This window comes from Centrocercus urophasianus, unplaced genomic scaffold (genome assembly GCF_019232065.1).
Source record: "Centrocercus urophasianus isolate 14NV4802_14NV808 unplaced genomic scaffold, USGS_Curo_1.0 seq_58, whole genome shotgun sequence".
NCBI lineage: Eukaryota > Metazoa > Chordata > Aves > Galliformes > Phasianidae > Centrocercus > Centrocercus urophasianus.
The window spans coordinates 354,955-376,232 of NW_024885177.1; the positions used below are offsets into that span (position 1 = coordinate 354,955).

The window sequence follows — 21,278 nt, forward strand, 5'->3', positions numbered from 1 at the left end:
AAGAACAGGTGGAAGTACTGAGTTGGCCTTGGAAACCAGGAGTTTGTTTTCATTTTCCAGCTTTTCTTGTCACTCTGGATGTGAGTGGAATCTGAATTTTAATGCAGTCAGTTTCAGATTGTTGCTTTTGATGGTAAATGTCATGAAAGGAAGGCTCTGTAGAGGGGCACTGAAACTGATTTTGAAAAGGAAAGGTTTTCTTACAGCTGTCAGTTCAGAACTAGATGTAAGAGCATAGCTAACCTTTTTTAGCTTGCATAGAAAAGTAGGTCATTCAAGCAAAGAGTTAGATTACAATATTAATACAGCGCTCTTCAGTGGAAGATTGAGCAAATTCCTCACTGAGCTGAATGGCAGTTTTCCCTTGTAAATCAATAGAATGTGCTTATGTGTGATTAAAGTTCAGGCAAACAATAAATTATTTTTCTTTTCTGTTCTAGGAATAGCAGGCATCGATCAAGTATTGAATGTTCTTCTCACTACAGCCATGTTTGTTGGTGGCTGCGTTGCATTCATTTTGGATAATACCATTCCAGGTCAGTGTGAACTGCAGTTTTACCTGCAGTAGTGACTGCTTCTCTGAATGCTGGTAGCACAGCACCTCAGGGAGGGAGACAGGAGATGAGGAGGTAAACACTGCTGCTTTTGTTGATGTTTCTGGAGCAGGGTACTTCATTCTTGTATGCCTCTGATTCTTTGGTAATGCTTTGATCCCGTTTCAAGCTAAGATTTCCATTTTCTTTAAAAATAGAAAATAGCAAAGAAAAAGTCAGGCCAGGAGGCGCTTAGAATCATAGAATCCTTAGAGTTGGAAGGGACCTTTAAAGTCATCCAGTCCAGCTCTCCTGTGATGAGCAGGGACATCCACAGCTGGATCAGAGCCCAGTCCAGAGCCTGCTCCAGGCTTCTCCAGAAGACACAGTAAAAATATTTTGGGATTCAGAATATTCCATTTTGAGAGCAAAAATTTGCCTCAACTTCCAGATACGTAATTGTGTTTTCCATATTTTTATTTCCTCTTCGTAGAAGATCCTCCCAGTGCTTTACTGAACGAGGTGCCTGAGTCTTGAGGCTTGTCTTCTTTCTGCTCTTCCTCCTGGTGTGTGTCTATGTGTACCTATTTATTCTACTTCTCTACTTCTAGGAAGCCCTGAAGAAAGGGGAATACGGAAATGGAAGAAAGGGGTTGGTAAAGGAAGCAAGTCATTGGAAGGCATGGAAACGTATGATTTGCCTTTTGGCATGAACTTCATCAAAAAATACAGGTGTTTCAGCTTCCTGCCCATCAGTCCTACCTTCATGGGTTACACGTGGAAAGGCTTCAGGAAAAGCAGTAACTGCAGGAGTTCAGATGAAGACTCAGAAGCTACAGTATAGCCTTAGTTGAAACTATATTATGTAGTTGTAGTAAAAGATGTATTTGCAGTTTCTTGCTGATAAGAAGCATTAAAATATATGTTTTGTATATCTGCATTTAAATTCTGGAACCAGAGCTGAGACAGATTTAAAAAAAAAAGAAAAAAAAGAGAGAAAAAAAGCTTTCCTGTTGTGGGTGGTGGTAGCCAGATCTAGTGTCTCTGTTGGATTCCTTTTCTTCCTTTTGTCCAAAGCTATCGATACCTGCGTACCAAGTCTGCTTATTTTAGGTGGGACTTAGGTTCCTGAAATATGTAGGTGCTGTTGAGAATGTTACTTTTTATGGTGGTTTTATTTAAGTCATTTATGCTGGCATTTTTGGCTCGCTCATTGCTGGCAATGTTAGTCATGCCAGAAAATCTGAATCCTGTGAAAAGGAAAAAGTAATAATTGCAATTATGCCTAATCACGTCTCTTTTGTTTCTGACCACTGATTTGCACATTCCATAGTTTCAGATCCCTGGAAACCAGACTTATTTTAAACTGGCAAATCCCAAGACTATTTTTCAGATGGCTTGATGGTTCAGTCAGATGTCCAGCCTTACGGCAGAAGTTTCCATAAGAACTCTGCCTGTGAAAACTCTGAATGACTTCTGTTGGCTTCTTGCTTGAGAAAGAATCACTCATGTCGTATCAGTTTGCATTTTTGAATTTCTCCATTTTCTGCCTGGCTTTTTAACCACCCAACTGCTGTCCAGGAGTAGGTTCTTCTCTAGAGGGATGTAGCTTGACTTTTGTAGAGATGGGAGTCTTAACTTCCAGGTGGAGCCTGATAGCAGTTCTGACAGGGCAATGAATGGATGCAGCTGGATGTTTCCTAAACAAGAAGGCTGCAGAAGTGGTTCAGAGGGATTCACACCTGTGTGCACGTGATCAGAAGGCAACCAGCTTTCACTGGTGTGCATCTGTGCATTTCTTATTTGGATGTTGAGATCCAGTGCTGCCTGTGACTGGCTTCTGTTGCATTGCCTCTTTTTTTACCTCTTTGTGGGATTACTGTAAAAGCTCGCTACTTCTGCAGAAGTGATCTTGAATGGCAGAGACACTACATTTGATGTCCTCATCCACTGGATGGTTTAACGGGTATTGGGTCCAACCAGGGCACCATTCAGATTTTTTTTTTCCTGGAATAGTCTCAGCTCTGATGTTGTGTGAGTGTTGATGCTCATCATGCATTCATAATTAAAAGTTTCATTCATGTTTAATGTTCTTACTATTGCAAGTTAGTTTTAGACTTCGGTGTGGCCCCAAAAGCATTTTTAAGCTGTGGAGATCATCAGGGAAATGTAGTGTAATGTAATTTCAAGGCCAGTATGCTCTACAGTGCTTGCGTTTTGTGTTCCTGGAGAGACGTAACAGTAGATCCTGTAATTCACTGGTATATTTATCGAGGTTTGACTACTGGACAGGAGCGCAGGAACTCTGCTTTCTGAGTCTACTTCCACGTGAATTTGTTATTGGTTATTGAAGCATGGATGGGTTGGGGTGGGGAGGGCAAGGAAAGAGCTTTATGGATCAGTACTGAGTAGCGTAGGATTGGAATGGTTCCATGGACATCCTTTTTCAGCATGTCATGGCTGTTTCCAGAAACGTAAAATAATTCTGGCTTTTTTTTCCATAACAAAGCATGTGTTTGTTCCTGCTTCGGGGAACTCTCAGTAGTTTGCAGTCTTTGTGTCAGTCGGTCTATCTTGAAAGCTAGTCAGAAGAGTTACTGTGTCATAGACAAGGTTGGTTTGCCTTTAAAACTAAGTCATTTTTGTCATTTGAGATTCTCCTCTACAGGTAGCGACACGTTAGATTTTCACATCCACTTACAAATAGATTTGAATGTGGGGACTTCTAACTAGTGGCTCAGAGCTTCCAAATTTCCCAACTTCACGTGCAACCAAAGATGTGTGAGAGAGGTGGAGGAGTTGAAATGAATGGGCAAGGAAAGAAGGGAAAATCCAGCTGTGTGTGGTGGTCATTGTCACAGAAAATGCCAAAGTTGATTGTCATAAAAATGTTGAAAGAGGCAAAGGTTTGGTATTCAGTGCACTGCCACCTCTTAAATGCTGAAGCTCCTGGGAGCTGAGCACAGCAGTGATTGCTGTGTCCTGAGGCTTTGCTCAACTTCCCCCCGGATATGAATGCTTAACATTGAAGAGAAGGCGGTGAGCAATAGTGATCTTCTCTCACCTTTGGATGGAGTGAAGCTTTTTGTGTGCTTCACTGTCTTCACTTGAGCGTGTCAGCAAGAACTACCAAGGTGATTTGTGACACGTGGGTTAAATTAAGGCAATGAATCCAGGGATTTTTTTCCTTCTTCCTGGGGCAGAACCACCCCTCTGCTGTGGCATGGGCCAGGCCTATCCAAAGAGGTGAATCCAGATGACTCTATCCAACTTGGATTTAATTCTTTCTCAGCTTTTGTTTCTCCCATGCTGATTCTGTGGACTGGCTGAGAAGTGCAGTAGCATTTAGCTGGCATGCTTTGCTTTTCTAGCCACTTAACTCAGTTAACACTAAGATAAATAGTTGTAGTTAGCAGTCATTTTTGTAACCAGATCTGTATTGTGCGTAATGACACTGTCAATCTTACTACAGACACAAACGATAAGAGGTGAGCCTCAGTTCTGCAGTGGAGATCTGCTGAAGCATGTGTAATGTAACGTGTAGCAAAAGGTGATGGTGTTGGTGATGTTTCCCTGGATGTGCAGGGAAGGTTCTGATGCAGCTGCTGCACCTTGAATCTTTGTATTGCAGCATGCATCTCTGTAGAGCTTTGAGGCAAGCAAAGAACAGCGCCGACAGGCAACTTGCCTTGGGAAGAGGAGCTCCCCTTTCTCCTGATGCCCCTGGAGCAGTCCCAGGGTGCCACTCGAAGATGCAGTGCGATGCAATGCTTACTTTCCTTTGTGAGGGAAGCACTGAAATTGCCCCCGTTTTTGTGCAAGTGGCAGGCAGTCGTGGACCCTAAATATTCCTCCCTCGTCCACTTTTCTACATTTGAGTCTCAGTGTGGCTGGTGTGAAATGCCCTCACCTGGAGGAGCGCGGGTTGAGCTGCAGTGCAGCAGTTGCTGCTGGCTTGAACAGCACTTGAATCCTCTGTTCACCGTTTCCATCTGGGCTCGGAGTGCGAGGGCGGCTGGGAATGGCTGACACGTGAGGCTGGTCCGAGTCTGTGGCTGCCTGCCTTCAAAGCGCAGTGCTGAGCAAAGCTGCCTGCAGCAGACAACAGCTGGTGGACGAGCAAAGAGGCACTGAGACGTTTTGACCAAGCGTTGAGGTGGAAGGGCAAATATTCATGGTAGAAGTATCACTTTGTCATACCAGAGATGGCTTAAAACGTGTGCAAAAGGACACAACTTCGGGCTTTTGTAATCGCTCTTGTATTTTTTTAAGGTTAAATTAAGGATTGTTGCTAACATGGCGAAACACGTTTTCCTAAAGCAAGTGTGTGCAAATTGCAGAAATGTAGGTGTCAAGGCGAGCTCGGCTGTGGCTGGCTGATGTTGTCATATTGGAATGTGCTGGCGGGACGTGAGCGGTTGCCTCGCTCAGAAAGTTCAACCTTTAAACCCAGAATTTGCTTTATGCCTTTTAATACTGACTTGAAATATGACAACTTGGTTTGTACATGAATATTGCAGTATTTTATTTCCATATATTAAGAATAACATTTCCACTCAGGATAATGACTGCAGTTTTCCTGGGAGGGAGTGGTATGATTGTCATGACAATGTCATGTGATGGTAGAATTTCTTCATTGACGAATCTATAGTAGTTGTGTATACTTTATTTACCCATCCTTATGTTCCTACAAAAACTGAAGGGTTTCTTTGTTCATCTCCCTACTGAGATCTCAGTACTCCGGTGCAGAATTGGCTCTTGCAAACTGAAATCCTCAGTGCTGTTGGTACCAGTCGTGTGTCCGTGGCAGAAGGTGTTCACGTGTGGACAGGCAGCCCTGCAGGCACACGTGGTTTATAGCAGCCAGCTTCCAGTGGCTTTGGTTAGCCGTTGGATGTTCGCACCATCTGATACAACCTGTGCTTAACGTGACTTGTGTATCGGCGTAGAGGGTGCATGTGACAGACCAGCACAACCCACAGTGTTCCTCTGGTGTGGCCTTCTTCAACCGAAACCTGCCTGAGTACGCGGCTCTCGTCTCCCTTTTCCCCCTCCTGTCCCACTTGGGGCTTTGCACCGTTCCTTGCCGAGGCCGACGGCCTTCTTGGGGCAGGGGATGGCACACATGCAGTGCTCTCACGTTTCTGCAGCTACAACAGGTCATTACAGTATTGGAGGAGGCCACAAGTTTGCCAGTGTTGGGCTTCTGCCCGCGAGTCCATCCGGCTGAGTGCTGGGCTGCACTGGGGATCTGTGCTTAGAAACATCCCAGCTATTCCTGTCTAGTTCTGATTCGACTGTGACTGTGCGTTGTCATCCGTACGTATTGATATCAGAGAGATTTAGAATTGCCTCGTGTGTTATCTGGCATTTTTTACATCTTTCCAGGTCAGCCATCCTGCTGCCAGTCCAAATTCTTGTACTTTGTCTCTTTATGACAACCTTGGGCGTAACAAACTATTGACTGTTCTTAGGCAGTGGGGATAAATCTTTCTTTCTTTCTCACGATTTTTTGTGACTGACTTTGGCTGTAAAACTTCTTTGTTAAGCAAGAGGGTTTTTCTTCCTTTTTCCCTCCTTTCCCCCTTTTGTTGTTCTGAGATGTGTAATTCTTTTATGGAGTTTTTTTTTTTAATTTCGTATTTTTTTCTAACATGGCTTCATTAAACAAATATTTAAAAATGTAATATTTGGACCAGATGTTGTGAATAATAGTAGATAAAGCTATTTTATTCTGTATTTTTAAAGCTGTTCAGTATAAATAAACACGGGCATAGACGCAACTGGGCGCAGTGCTGTTCTACTTGCTTCTGACACCTCCCAAAAGGAGAATCGGTGGGGAATCCAGATGATGCCAAGACCTCTGTCTCATCACAGCAAGTGCTTTTCCAGCAGCACAGCTGCAGGTGCTCCCTGATGCAGAGCTCTTATCGTGAAGACTTTGATCAGCCCAGATCTTGGTGTGCTGGAAATGACAGCATTTGCAGGTTGTGTGTCGTGACAGAACCGTTTGGGCAGCCAAGGAGCAGTGGAACCCTCACAGAGTTGACACTGATGCCTCTCCAGGCAGCGTCCGTGCAGCAAAGCTAATTGCTGGTCTCCTGATTGAAATTAAGCCTTAGGGTTGGGTGCTTGCCTCAACTGGGCGCTCTGTGGCCTCTCGGGCCCCAACTGAGTGCTGCTGTTGGCTGGAATGATACGTGTGGGCGCACAGCACCTTCAGTCTTCTGCCAGCTCTCGGGGTGTCTGAGCTGCTGTTGATTTTGAGTTAATTTTAATTAAGGCACCCAAATACCTCCCTTCATTTAGGCTTATCCCACAGCCTGAAAGCTGCACAGCCACCGGGCAACAGATGGGAAGGGGAATGGCAAAGAGCCACCCCAGTCAGCAGTGGGAGCTGGGTGGGTTTGTGTCTATGAGCAGCAATGAGAACCACTCTGATTTAATCCCAATTAAGCCTTTGTCCGACTAGGTCAGAGCTCTGGAAATCCCCGAGTTTCCTACTTGTGCACTGCCTGAATACAGATTCAGCATCCCAGAACGAGTGGCTTTGTGCTGGGCAGGTTCTCAGAGGGATTTTCAGAATGAGACATTGGGCCCATCCTGCAATGAGGGCGGTGACCACACAGCAAAGAAATCCCTGTTAGCTGTCAGCTGAACCTTTAAACCAGAGCGTCCCTTCCCGTCTGGTTCCTGGAGGCTGCTGAGCAGCCAGCAGGCGCTGCTGGGCCAACGAGAGCCCCGTGCACCACATTGATGGGTATTTCTGGACGACTCCTCGGGGGCCTTCAAGCCGAAATGCTGGAGAGCAGCCAGGGTGTGAAAGTGAGTTTGGATGTTGTTTGGATGTGCTGAGTCTGGGGGGAAATAGGGGAAGTTTGGGTGCCTTCCACTGGGGTCTGAATAACTCACACCCAGTCTCCATATGGGAGCAGAAGCAAATCCCCCCAGTGCAAAGATGTAGAAGGCTCATCTCACACTCGCTGCACAGAAAAGCAGCTCAGGGGAAACTTCAGCTTCAGAGCATCCTTTCCCTGTAGGACCACAGTGGGGCAGAATTTGGGGTCTTACTGTTTTTCCCAACGTGGGTTTGGTTCCCATTGTGTTTCACTGCTGTGGATGTGTCTCTCCTTTTAATTTTCTCTTGTTTTTTGCTCTGCTTGCTTTAGGGATAAGCCCCTACTTCAGGGCTTTGCAGCATGGCAGCTCTGCTCCCCTCTGCCATGCGGCCACAAAGGGCCTCTCAGCTCCGCCAGCCCCAAAGATGCTGCTGGAATACCAATAATCCCCCCTTGCTGCCCCCCTTCCCTCCTCCTTTTGCCATGTCAGTGTTTCCCCACGCCAGATGGCTCCTCCTGAACTCCTCATATTTTACACACACAGACTGATTACAATCTCAGTTGTGAAGAGCTGCTTGTTTTGCTAAAGCAGCTGTTTAGATGATTCCTTTGTTCCTGCCTTTTTATTTATTTTTTTCCCCCAGTGTGGGCTGTTTCTATTTAAAAAAAAAAAAAAAGCCAGGGAAGCCACAAAGCAGTGGGAAAGGTCAGGAGCAGACAAAGGCTCTGCTGCTCTGACAGAATACTGAGTGCCTCCGTGCCCCCCCAGCCCTCCCCCATGGCTGTTTGCTGGCCCTGTAACACCATCCCAAAGGCAGAATGGCAGTGTGGAGCTTGCGTGGATCTGGTTCTGAATATCACAGGGTTTGGGGCATTTCAAGGCATGAGTTTAGCCTATGTGGTGAAGGCCACAAAGCATCCCCAGCGTGTTCTGTACAAAATTGGAGCTGATGGTGAGAGTATTTCCAACCTGGGCGGCTGGGATTGCAGGCCTGCTGCTTGGCATAGGGCATGTTTTGGGAATTCAGCCACGGTGCTTGCGATGGGAAACCCAGTCCTAGTACTTGGGTTGGGACATCCTTTGGAATGGCAGTCCTACCATCTGGGGTAGGACTTTGCTTTGGGAATGCAGCCTTAGTCCCTGGGATGGGGCATCCTCTGGCATTGCCATGCCATTATCTGGTACTGGAAACCCAGTCCTGATATTTGGGATGAAATAACCTTCGGGATGCAGCCCTCGTGCTTGTGATGGAGCACCTTTTGGAATGCAGTCCTGGTACCTGGGATGGGGCACCTTTGGGACACCCAGGTGCACAAGCCAGACCTCATTTGTGATCATACTCCCACAGCTGGGACGTGCCCTGGGTCCCCCCTCCTGCGCACCCCCATCTGCCGGAGCCGGGCATCACCCAGCCGAGGGAACCGCTGGGTTCGCAGGGATGCGGTGCGAGACTCGAGGAAGCTCAGGCTCCCTCCCTCTCCTCCCTCCCTGCAGCCCTGCCCGCGCTCCCCGCCCCGCTCCGCCCCACCGGGGGCGGCCCCACGCGGACAGCGGGCGCGGCGCGGAGCAGCGCGGTGCGGGGCGGTGAGTGCGGGACGGACGGGGCGGCCGCGTTCTTATCCCCATCCCTCTGCCTTTCCCCATCTGTGTCCTCATCCCCGTCCCCGAGGCGGAGGGTGGCTTTACAGCCCCCTGCCCTCCCGTCGGTGTCACCTCCTCATCGCTGCCTTCGCCCTCATTCGTGGAGTTGGCTGCGTTAGCAGGGAGCTGCGAGCACCCATCTGCGGGGTCCCAGCCCTGCACGAGACCCCTAACCCTAACCCTTCCCCCCGGTTCTCCCGTACCCGAGCTGAGCCCCCATTCCCTGCAGCCCCCATGGAACTGACGGCCGATGGCTCTGCACGGGGGGAGTGAGCTCAAGCGAAGGGTCCGCTCGCTCAGCCCTGTGCCGTCCGCCCAACCACCGCCAGCTCTGCACCGCTCACCGCTCCCTCCTCTCCCCTTTGACAGGACGGAGCTGAACAATAGCGGAGCTGGAAAACAATGGGACCGCCGCACCTTCACGCTTAGCTCGGGAGAAATCCCTGCTTGAAACCATCATTTGGACCGGAGCTGGTGGGAACCATCATTGGAGTGCTGCTGGGATCTGCTTGCAGTGGGTGAGGATGTGCAGCCGGAGCCCATCGCCGAGCAATGCCTCTCCCAGTGCCTAAAGGGGATAATTGTTGCCTGCAGATGTTGCTTTGCTTCTGCATTGGGATCGATGGATGCTCTGATGCTGTGCTGCCCTGGGCAGAATCAGGGCAGGAGGAGCAGCGCAGGGTTGGGATATTCCCACAATCCCTCACTGTGTGATGGGAAAGCTCTCCGCCCTGAAAGCAGCAAGAAAGTGTCCCCCAAAATGCACTTCTGATTGCAGAAGCGGCTGCATCCCTTTTCTCCCACTGAAAATGTCATATTTGGATATTTGGATATTTTTCTCTTTTTTTCCCTCTTTTTTTTTTTTTTTTTTTTTTTTTTTTTGCAGGGTAGCTCCTCAGGAGCTCTGCAGCAGCAGCTGCTTGGTTGCCCTCTGCGGATTAGTAGATGGGGATCTACTCTGGGGGTCAGGGAAAGGACCTTAGGAATGGTGTTTCTAGGAGGGATTACGTTTGGGATCGGACGCAATGGTGGCAGTGGCTGATGGGTCCTATTTGTAGGCAGAGAGCGCTGGGGCAGGAGCATTGCTTTGGTTAATTTAAAGCATCGACACAGCCCCCAGGCTGCTGAGTCCTCAGTCTGTGGCAGAAGTGAAGGAAATGCATCAAAACTGGGAAGCTGAAGCATGGGGGTGCCTGGAAAATCTGGCCATGCCAACTGCAGAGGTTGGGCAACCGAATGGACAACATGCAGATTCCCTGCTGTTCTACTGGGGTTCTTTCCAGCACTTCAGGTTTACCAAAGCTACAGCAAAAAATCCATAGGGTTGCAGTTTGGGGATCTCTGTCAGCTGCCCACTCTTTGCTCAGCCTGATGCTCTTGAGACCCAAAAAAGGAAGAACTGCCCCGTTCCTGGCTGCTCGGAAGGGGATGTGATGACGGAGGCGAAGGTGGCAGTGCTGTGGGGCGGTAAACAGGAAATCCAGCTCCTCCCTGCAAGCATTCAGGGGGAGAAAAAAATGCTTTTGGGGGCTCCCCTTCTGCCTCAAAATGGGTGCTTTTTGATTTATTCATTTATTTTGCCATGATTTTGCCCCATGTGAGGAAGTGAGGGGTTGGGCTTCAGCCCTTTTTGTCACTCTGCGCTCATTGCGAAGGGTTTGGGGTTTGTTTTGGCCGCTTTGGTATTGTTGGTGATGTTTCTGCATGACCCAAGCAATGTTATCCTCCCTTATGGTTACTTCCATCATCTGGATTGGATGAGCAAAGCACTGACTGCTCCACGTGCTGCAGCTGCCAATGCTTTGGCTTAACCCAAATTCTGGTGCCATGCAATGCTGTGCCAGGATTTATCCCAGCACCGTCAGCATTCCCTTTTCCTATGTAGTTCTCCATGCACGTGGAGGGTCATTATTTTTTTTTCCCCGTTTTCTTGCTGTGATGAACCACGTGGATGGGGTAAAGGCCTTGTGCTCATGTGGGGCTGCAGTGCTGCTCTTCAGGAAGCGCGCGGCTTCGTCAGCTTTTCCGCTGCAAGACGCGATCTTTGCAGGGCGGCTTTCTCTTCTGCTTTCTGCTTTGCTTTTGCAAATGCTTCCCTCCATTGGACCACGAGTGTTTTCCGTTGCGTGGTTTGTTTGCTGTGAGCTTGGGATAAGGATTGCTGCTGCCCTCGGGTCTTTGGTTTCCTCTGACACAGGTTTTGTCCCGTGGCCTTGCTTGAATCACCCATCCCTCTGCGCATCGCTGTGGGTTTGGAGTTTTGCTTTTGCAATTCAAGTTTTGTTTGTTGGAGCTTTGGAGTGTGAAGGGACTGTGAAGCTCTGGGCAGCGTAGGAAGTGGAGAAAACTGCAATTTGTGCATCAAGTGGTTTTTTTTGCCTTATTTTCTCTTTCTGTGTGAGGGGACCTCAGAAAAAAGGATCTGTGCAAATACGTGGGAAAAAAGCAAGACCCAAAAAGCCACCCCTCATAGCCTAAAACTGCCCTGAAGCTGCAGTTCAGCTTCTCTCCAGTTCTGGTTTTGCAAAGTGCTCCAAGCAAATGGACGACCCCAAAGGTTTCACCCCAGTTCTCATTTGATTCCGGTCTGCAGCTTCCAGAAAACATCCTCGTGCTTTAAGGCCAAACCACTTCAAAGGTTGGGCTGCAGGCGCAGTTTCTGAGGGTTTGCATGAGTGTGATGGAAAATTTTGGCACTGGAGGGAATGCAAAAATTCAGTGGGTGTTGCATTAAAAAGAAAAAGGGGAAAAAAAGCAAGAAACCAATGCAGTGGTTGTAGTGTGAGCCCAGCTGTCATGCACACTGCCTCATTTTGGGACAGCACGAACAGACATTGAGCTGGATCCATCCACAGCTTCCTAAAAGAACTGTAAAAGAAATGGGAAAAAAAAAAAAGGAGCAAATCCCACTTATTTCCACCTCGTCTTGGCTGGCCCTGCAGCCCATGGATGGAGGCTGCTCTAAATGCAAATGTTGCAGTAAGGGTATCTCCGCCAGTATTAAATTTTCAGCGGGTTTACAACGGTTCTCCCTTATCTGATTTCTCCTCCTGCTTCCCCGCCCGTGGCTTCGGCTGGAGGAGCAGCCTTAATTTTCCCCGGGGGCTTCTCCCAAACCCAACCCGGTTTTGTTTCCCGTTGCCTTTGGGATGCGATAGCGCAGAGGCAGTAACGCCTTTTGTCTCTCTGCCATTCAGTTCTGATGAAAGAGGAGCCTGAGGATGGAGTACGGCAGCTGCGAGTACCTGGTCCCCTGTGGGAAGGACAAATTCATCTCCAAGTAAGAGGCACTGCGGAGCTGTGGCGCCCAAAGATGCACACAGCTGCTGGCTGGCGTCTCCAAATGTGTGGGGTGTTGGACTTTGAGGGGGAGCCGCCCGACCCGAGTGGCTGTTTGCACGGGGTTGGCTTCGCCTTCTCAGCACCACTGGATTCGGAACCTCTCCATTTATTGGGTATTTCTTTTGGAGACTCCATTTCTTTGCCCTTCTGGGATAAAGAATGGCCACTTCCTCTTAACGAGCTGGCAGCATTCAAAGGGGTTTTTGAGGGGATTTTGAATTGCTTTCTTAGGAACGTGAACAGCGGTTTGAACAGCATTCAGAATTTCTGCTGAAATACTTTTTGCTGGGAAAAAAAAAAACAACCTACTCTAGCCCAGTAACTGCTCTGTGGTACGGAAGCAAGCCAGTTGCTGAGCTTCAGGTACTGCTTTGGAGGTGATCAAGCCTATGTGCAATATTTCTCTCCTGGACTTGATGATCTCTAGAGGTCCCTTCCAAGCCCTACAGTTCTGTGACAACCTCAGATCCTGTAATTATCTTGTCACTGATCCAGTAATGCTGAGCACCACTGAGTTCAGCTGAATTAATGACTGCTTTATGCTGTCATTCGTTGCTTCCCAGTGATTCAGAGCTGTGCTGGGACGCCTTGTCTTTATTGTTACCATCATCACTATCATTATTATACATTTGCAGCCAGAGTCGGGCTCAGACTTTTAATTTGAACACGAGGTCAGGGTTTGGTGCCATGAGCCAAACTGATGAACTTGTGATAACTTGTGACTCCAGCATGACCCAAGGGCTTCAAACACTCCTAAATTTTGCTTTTTTAGCCTTGTGACTGACTCCACCAAGGGCCTGTGGGCTTCTTTACTGCTTTTTACAAGGCTGGAGAATGGCACAGTTGTCCCCAAAACCACAGTTGCCAATGGCTGGAGGGACACTGGTTGAACCCACAGCAAACGTCCCCAGTAATAGAGATCTAGAGGCAGCAAAAGACCCACATTTTCCCAAATGAAGCCTTTATACTCGCTTTTCCCCTCTTCTTCTCAGCACCTCTCCCATTTTCTTGCAGAAATGAGCTGCTGTTGCACTTGAAGACATACAACATCTACTATGAAGGGCAGAATTTGCAGCTGCGGCACCGGGAGGTGAGGAACCAGGGTGGGCACCAGGCAGGCTTCTCTCCATCAGAAGACACTCAATGGAGAAATGATGATTCAGATTTGATTCAGATTTGCAAGGTCCTAAAAATGCCTGTTAGCAAAGTTCATTGATATTCACTGATCAAATATGGGGGCAGCTGAACCCCCGACCCCATAACTCTCCCACAGAAGCATGGCTGAGGTTGGCAGGGACCTCTGAGTCCCTCTGGTCCCATCCTGATCCAACAGGACCACCAGAGCTGGTGCCCAGGACCACGTATGTCTAAGTGGGTTCAGGGATCTCCAAAGAGGAGCCACCGCAACGTCTGGCACTGTGCAGAACAGCAGTGCTCCTGGTCAGGGGAATCTCCTGTGCTCCAGTCTGCGGCCAGCGCCTCTGATCCTGGCTCTGGGAAGCAATGGAAGGAGCTCCGTCCTCTCTGCCCAGGGAGGTGGTGGAGTCACCATCCCCGGGGGTGTTTGAGAACTGTGGAGATGTGGCATTTGGGGACGCGGTCAGTGGGCATGGTGGGATGGGTTGGGCTTGAGGGTCTTGGTGGTCTTCTCCAGCCTCACTGATTCCACATGTGCGATAGTGGGGGTGGGTTGGTGGTTGAACTTGATGTGATCTTGGAGGTCTTTTCCAACCTTAATGATGTTATTCTATGCTTGGCCCCTGCTAGCATCCAGCCTACCGCTGTCCTTCACACCACCACCAGCTCCTCCACTTCCCAACCCTCCTCCCACCCCTTTTCCTGCTGCTCCTCCACATTCGATGTTTTCGTGGGACTCAGGGGGGCCGTGCCCATCGCTCTGCTCTTTGCAGGAGGAAGGTGAGCTGATCGTTGAGGGGCTGCTGAACATCTCATGGGGCCTTCGGCGACCCATCCGCCTGCAGATGCAGGATGACAACCAGCGCATCCGCCCGCCGCCCTCCTCCTCCTCCTGGCACTCTGGGTGCAACCTGGGGGCACACGGGTGAGTGCAGCAATGCCCCAAGCCGTGGTATGCAGCCCCCCAGCAGGAGCAATCCCAATTAAGTCATTGGCGTCAGGGTTTGGTCATGTGGTAACAATTGTAATAAATCGTTTCTCCTAATGAAGGTGAGGCCCCAGGGCTGTAAATATTTGCTCTTTGCCTCCACAGCCAGATAACTGCACTCACCAGTGAGTCCATGGTGCATTCATTCACTGCTTTATGCAGAAAATCTCCTTTTTTCCCTAGTGTGCAACGTGCAGAGGGGCAAAGTAAGATCTCTTGTTTTCACTCTGCAAAGACTCCTTTTGTGAAGACCCCAAGAAGCTCCTCCAAAAAGTCTCATTTTTCACTTGAATGCACACCAAGTTGTACACTGAATTTTAATCTGTGTGCAAGCAGTTTCTCCAGGACAGTTTTAGAGTTTTCTTTGGTTTTATGAGCACCCGTGGGACCCTATGAAGTGAGCAAGAGCGGTGTCCCCATGGGTTGCGCTGCAGTGCTTTTTGCTCGTCTCTTAGATATCTGCAAATGGAAAAATAAATGCATGATCTGGGCGTTTTAGAGACCGTGCAGGAGGTTTGCAACGTGTAGATCTGTAAGAAGGGGGTGGCTGCACTGCAGGGTCCATCCTGCTCAGAGCATCAGCCTCGTGCAATTGGGTGCACTCAGCTGTGGGCACGTAGGGGTGCAGAGGTGTGAGATGGACAGGGTTAAACCACAAACCAGGAGGAAAATCCTGCTCTCCAGAGGGGGATGGGCTTGTGGGTCCAAAATCACAATGTGAGGCCCTAAGGCAAAAAAATCATGCTGTTTTTTTCCCCAATTTTTTATTTTACAAGGTCTGTGCTGAAGCCCAGCACCTTGCCAGACATCCAGGTGACAGATGTGGATGCCACAGTGAAGGCAGAGGGTGCCAGCAGCAACGCAGGTGAGAATGAGTTGGGTTTGTCTGTGCTGCCTTCCTTACGCTCCGGTTTTATTTGCAAAACTCAGAAGCTGGCGTTTTGCTTTTGGTATAAATCGGTGTCCCCCCTCTCTTAAACCATTGCCAAAGTGCTGCTATTGAATCGCAGTGACCCAAAACCCTCCTGAAGAGTTTGCTCTGGGGAATGCCCTTGGTGGAGGTGTGGGAGAAGAGGATGGAAAGCAACAGGGGGATGGAGCCAAAGGCCTCGTGGGAGCGCCGGGAAAAGGATGTTGCTGCTTCCCCTTCCCAGCAGCTCCGCTTTGACGGAGGAATAATGAGCGCCGCTGTGCAGTGCTGTTACCATGGGGAAGTCAACATTTCTGCAAAGTTTTTACCCTCCCCACGGCGTTGCTGTGTGCCCTGAGGTCAGACTTGAGGGCTGTTCCTCCCTGCAGACTGCTGCCTGCCCTGCGGCTTCCTTAACCCCCCCCCGGGCTGAGTCCCACCACCTGCTCACCAACTTTGCTCTCCGTTTTTGCAACAAATGGGACACCATAAAACCACGTTATGCATTTTGCCACTTGTCAGGGCGTTTTGCACATGTTCCTTGCTAGTTTTGTTTTTTTTTTTGTAGTGCTCCAGGCATCCTGGAGACAGATAAGAGCCAGATAATGCTTTCAGCTCTGAGCTTTACTGCTCATCTGCTTCCCGACCAGCGAGGAGCAGAGCCCTTGCAATGCTTCCAGATCTGCAAAAGTCCTCCTCCTGCTTCCCCTTCCTCATTTTGCTCTGCCTGTGCACGACTCTTTTGTTTTTATTGCCCTGGAGACCTGTTACAGATTGCGGGGCGATATCCGCTATGCATTGCCTGCCACTGCTTTAGGCATATGATGTGACTCACAGAAAGAAGTCTTTATTGTGCTTTTCTCCAGAATCCTGCAAAATCAGAGCATAATGTGCATGCACAGCTCTTCGTGAGTGCTTAGTCACTGGTGTGCATCTGGAACAGCACACACAGGAGACTGTCTCGGCACAGACATGCTTTGAATTAAAACACCAGCTTGAGCTGGAGGGGTTCATTAAAAATGGATGAAGGGTGAGTTTATAATAATCTGGACGTGGGCCAGTCTTCATGCCGAGATCTGAAGCTCTGGCCTCATTTTCTTGCTCTCATTAAGGGAGAGGGAAAAAAAAGTTAAATTATGGAGGAGCGAGGAAGGTGCTCGAGTCCCCAGGAGGCAGAGTGTTATCCAGGTGGTGGCATGGATGGATGCAATGACTGTGAATTAACAGCTTCGTTTGGGAGATGGGGGAGAGTAAATCCCGTGGGAGATTTGTCCACCTTTTATGGCTGTTTTGCCTTGCAGCGTGCGTCGTGACAATTCCATCTAGGACCCCTCTGCTTATCAGCTGATTATCAGTTGAACCATCAGTTATTGGTTGATCCTATTGGTTACTGGTTGAATCTATTGGTTATTACTGATTGACTCCATTGGTGGTTGCTGGTTGACCCCGCTAGTTGTTGGTTGACCCTGTTGGTTATTGTTGGCCCCATTGGTTATTGTTGGTGGACCTTGTTGGTTCTTGTTTGACCCCACTGATTGTTGGTTGACCTCGTTGGTTATTTGCTGACCCTGTTGCTTACTGTTGACCCAAAGCAGAGCAAAGAAGTGGTTTCTGCCCAACTTGCGCAGGGAGTTGTCCCTCTGTCTGTTTGCCTGCCTGTCTCTCCTCAGCCCCATCCTGGCTTTTCCAGGCACCACGAGGCTGCAGCCAGAAGATCCCCCGCAGCTGCTGCGCACACGGAGCGATGTGGGCGTGCGGCGCCGGGGCAGCTCCCGAACCCCCAGCGAGCAGCGCCGCATCCGCCGCCACCGCTTCTCCATCAACGGGCACTTCTACAACCACAAGGTGAGACCCAGTGATCTGTTGGTGGCACCGTGGATGGGGTTTTGGTTTTCACTCATAGGGTGACACACAGCCTGTGCCCTACAGACATCCGTGTTCACGCCGGCGTACGGCTCCATCACCAACGTGCGGATAAACAGCACAATGACGACCCCGCAGGTGCTCAAGCTGCTGCTCAACAAGTTCAAGGCAAGTGGGGGAGATCCTTGCACTGGGTATCATGGGGAGCTCGAGTTCCGTGGATATGAGATATAATGGGAGAGCAAAACAATGGGATTTTCTGCTTGTTTGTTTGAAAAATCCCGAATCCAACCACGACGCTTCTTGGTGTCTGTGCTCAGATTGAGAACTCGGCGGAGGAGTTCGCGCTCTACATCGTGCACACCAGCGGAGGTGAGGCTGCAGGAGGGGGCAGCTGGGCCCCTTGGTGGCCTTGCTGCTGTAAAAACAGCGCTTTTGGTGTTGCAGAGAAGCAGAAGCTGAGGGCCACCGATTACCCGCTGATCGCCCGCGTCCTGCAGGGCCCCTGTGAGCAGGTCTCCAAGGTCTTCCTGATGGAGAAGGACCAGGTGGAGGAGGTCACCTATGATGTGAGTTTTGCCCTGGGGGAAGCTTTTTGCGTCTCAGTGTCCCCAGTGGTTGCATGGGCTGGAAAATGTTGGGTGAGCGCCTCCAAAAAGGGGTTTTGCAGAAATTGCAGTCCCTGGGTGTGCATCTAGGCTGGGCCAGGCTGAGAGCACCTGATGGAGCTGTAAGTTCCTGCCTGCAGAGGATGCAGAGCTCCCTGCTTTTTGCATCTGCCGTGCTCCATCTGCCTCCTGTCTCCCGGATCTCTCAGCTCCGCATCCTTTGGCACAAACGATTTCCTTTTTGTCCCAGTTGGGAAAGAGCCGCTCATGGGAATCAGCTCTGCTGTGCCATCTGCTGGCTCCTGTGCACCCCTGGTGTGTCTTTGTTCCTGAGTCGGAGCAGACGAGGCACTTTTGTGTGCATTTGTGTGCACAGTTGGGAAGTGTGCGTGCGTGCGTCTCTCCCTTGATGTGAAGGATCCAAGTTTGGGATGACAGAGTGGAGATTTCCCTACATGTCTCTGCCCTGCAGGTGGCACAGTACATCAAATTCGAAATGCCCGTCCTCAGGAGCTTCATCCAGAAGCTGGAGGAGGAGGAGGACCGCGAAGTGAAGAAGCTGATGCGCAAGTATGCACAGTGTGCCCTGCACAGGGGAGGTGCTGAGCTTAAAGGGCACTGCTGGGGGGCTCAGCTGGGGGCCAGAGACTGATTTACAAGGCAGGCAGCATCCCTAATGCATGCACAAGCTGTTGCTTTTTGCATTATCCAGAGCCTTCTTAGCAATATGGATGAAAAGAGCAGCTTGCTGCTGCTGCAGAAACACTGCACTGGAGCCAATGCCTGCAGTAACGCCAGGCTCGTGGTGCAGTGTCAGCTCCCAGCAGTGTGCTCCCCTGGGGCAGAGTTTGGCTGCAGTCTGTGCACGTCCCATCAGAAGGTCTGGGCTCCCAGCCTCGGCATCTCTGACCTCTGCTTAAGCAGATGCAGCAGGGAACTTGGAAGCATCGGGACTCTCAGCTCCATTTGCTTTGAAGAGCTCTCAAAAAGGAAGAGAGATGCTCCAGTCCCTCCAAAACTCTGACATTCATGGGTTTTTCTATATATAAAAATGATTAAAAAGCAATTTTATTCTTCCAATTTAAAAAGGATAAAGCTTGAAAACAAATCAGTGTTCTATATTACTGGTGGGAAACTGAACTTTTGACATTGTACTGAAAAAAAAGGATGGTTTCGGGAAGCCAGCCCTACATAATGCCATGACTCCATCCACAGAGCAGCACATGCTGGTCTCCTGAAGCCACTCTTTCTCAGCTCAGCTTTTCCCTTTGCCTTTCCAGGTATTCCATCCTCCGGCTGATGATTGAACAGAGGCTGGAGGAGATTTCTGAAGGTCCAGCAAGGCTGTGAATGCAGCTCTCATTGCAAGAAGCTTGCACGAAGGCCATCCTGCTCCAAACCCTACATTCCCATCTCTTGGGGAGCATCAACCAGGAGCCAACCCGTCCTTCTGCACAGGGCAGAATGTAGCTATTGCCATGCCCTGATGTCACCCCCAAAAATGCAAGCCCCTGCGATGCTGGCACACTCAGGTAGCCCCGTCCCATGCACAGGACTCGGCAGCTTCTTTGCAGCATCCTCGGAGGGCTCTTCTTCTGCAAATGCTTGTTCTGCTCCTTGCTGGATGCAGAGAGCCACGTGCAGGGCTCTCCCAGTGGCACAAAACTCAAATCCTTGCAAAAAAAGATAAAAGGAGATTAAGGAGCAGGGCAAAGCTGCTGCAGATGGGCATAAGAAGGGCTGCAAGTGCTCAGCAGCAATAACCCAGGCTCAGTTTGGTGCAGTTCTCCCATACAGTGCCTGGAGGAAGCCAAACAGCACAAATGATTCCTCTTAGAAAAGAAAGATATATATTGGGAAAAAAAGCACATTTGTCTTGCAATAATTCACAGGTGATGGGAAGCTTTTGTACAACCCCAAAGGACTTCTGAGAGTTGCTTTCTTCCACTTTCGCCATGGAAAGCAAAACAAGATTGAATGTTGGACTTACAGTAGAAGAGTTCCAGCGCATTTCTCCCTTAAACCCACATCTGGTTGTTTAACCCTCCTCTCCCTGTTCTTAATTTGCACTAATTATACTGTGGGATTTAAAAGAACCACCACACACACGATGTCAAAGCTCTCTGGTAGCCAAATGCCAAATACTGCTCACCGGAGCAACGATGGTGCTGAGCTGCCCTGAGAGATCGCTGTAAGGAAAATGGAGCGGCACAGGGACTCTGAACTCTCCTCATCTCATTTTCTGGGGGGATTTCTGCATGCTTGTGAGTTGAAACTGAGTCTGGGTAATGTTTCTCCTTCTGTGTGAGGGGATTGAGACAGAACGAGGTTTATTTTGCCAGGCAAAAGCCTCCCTCCCTCCATGCGAAACCAGCAATATCTATTTAATACCTCGATGTGAACTAAAACTCTGACTTCTCCCACTCTTGAGTATTTTGCAATGTATCTTTGTTAACATTCCTTTTGGTTAATGGTACCTTTTACACTTTTAACACGTGTTACGGGAAGTATTGTCCGGTGTCAAAAGTGTTTTATGTGTTTGGAGGACGATTGTGGCATTGCTTTGTTTATTAACAAGAAAACCAAAATATGTAGTAAATTAATACAGTATGGAAGCACATGAGTTAGAGCTGGTTTTGTTCAGAATACAGCACTTTGCGGACGTAGTTTTTTGGGCATGGTGGGGATGGGTCAACAGATGGAACTGGTGACCCTGGAGGTCTTTTCCAGCCTCAATAATTCTATGGGGATGGAAGGAAAGGGTCACTGGTTGGACTTGGTGATCTTAGAGGCCGTTTCCAACCTTAATGATCCTATGATTCTATGGGCATGGTGGAGATGGGTTGTTAGACTTAGTGATCTTGGAGGTCTTTTCCAACCTTAATGATTCTCTGATTCTCTTCCAGAGTGTAAATTTCACCTCTGAAGGGAGGCTTGTGTCTTGCTCAGTCTTGTTTAAACCCACTGAAATTTTCAACCTGATGCGTTTTGTTTTTTTGCCTCCCAGAGGCCAAGCTCTCTGGAAGCCACCATCCCGTGTTGCCCATCCCATTGAAAACAATTTATCCCTCCCTGTAGAGGAGGGGAATGTGTGACGTTGGCTCTGACCAGAGATGCTTTATCAGCTGGGAAAATCCCAGTGTGAGCTGAGCTCCGTGCGTGCAGGCGGGAGGAGGCACAGGCAGCGCGGCTGCGGCTGCAAGGTAAGAGCAGTGCACTGCTGGATGGCACAGCAGACAGGGGTGAGAAATGGCAGGGGTGGAGCTGGAGGATCTGCAGGTTTGCAAATCTGGGGGTTGGGGTGGGAAGAGCAACCCAGAGAGGTGTGCAATGCTGTATTACCTGCATTGTGATCTGTAAGTGCGGATGCTGCAGGGATAATGGAATGGAAAAAGGAAGGGAAAAGGAAGCCTTCG

General features: G+C 49.3%; 2 protein-coding genes across 25 annotated transcripts in view; both read left to right on the forward strand.

Annotated features, from left to right (window-relative positions):
• The window catches only part of SLC23A2 (solute carrier family 23 member 2), a 50,844-nt gene extending 44,528 nt beyond the window's left edge, over positions 1–6,316 (forward strand). For all 23 annotated transcript variants that reach the window (XM_042836188.1, XM_042836166.1, XM_042836171.1 and 20 more), the window contains 2 exons: positions 441–536; positions 1,145–6,316. In XM_042836188.1, the coding sequence (XP_042692122.1) occupies positions 441–536; positions 1,145–1,377 (329 nt within the window). In that variant the 3' untranslated portion in view covers positions 1,378–6,316. The remainder of the gene's footprint in view (positions 1–440; positions 537–1,144) is intronic.
• A 2,595-nt stretch (positions 6,317–8,911) lies between these two features.
• RASSF2 (Ras association domain family member 2) lies at positions 8,912–20,482 on the forward strand. Of its 2 annotated transcripts, none has more exons than XM_042836215.1 (12): positions 8,912–8,957; positions 9,384–9,532; positions 12,212–12,294; positions 13,371–13,446; positions 14,267–14,418; positions 15,258–15,346; positions 17,082–17,236; positions 17,321–17,422; positions 17,575–17,626; positions 17,702–17,823; positions 18,335–18,432; positions 19,143–20,482. In XM_042836215.1, exons 3-12 carry the CDS (start codon positions 12,236–12,238, stop codon positions 19,210–19,212), a joined length of 975 nt encoding a protein of 324 aa, XP_042692149.1. In that variant the 5' UTR covers positions 8,912–8,957; positions 9,384–9,532; positions 12,212–12,235; the 3' UTR covers positions 19,213–20,482. The 2 variants fall into 2 exon arrangements, with proteins under 2 accessions (XP_042692149.1, XP_042692150.1); XM_042836216.1 differs by lacking the exon at positions 8,912–8,957 and adding an exon at positions 8,965–9,300.
• Positions 20,483–21,278: the final 796 nt, after the last annotated feature.

Bases quoted from the DNA above. Each gene is read 5' to 3' on its own strand.
- RASSF2 (XM_042836215.1), top strand. From the start codon at position 12,236: ATGGAGTACGGCAGCTGCGAGTACCTGGTCCCCTGTGGGAAGGACAAA. The intron at 17,237-17,320 runs GTGAGACCCAGT...TGTGCCCTACAG, and splicing joins GGCACTTCTACAACCACAAG to ACATCCGTGTTCACGCCGGC. The intron at 17,627-17,701 runs GTGAGGCTGCAG...TTGGTGTTGCAG, and splicing joins CATCGTGCACACCAGCGGAG to AGAAGCAGAAGCTGAGGGCC.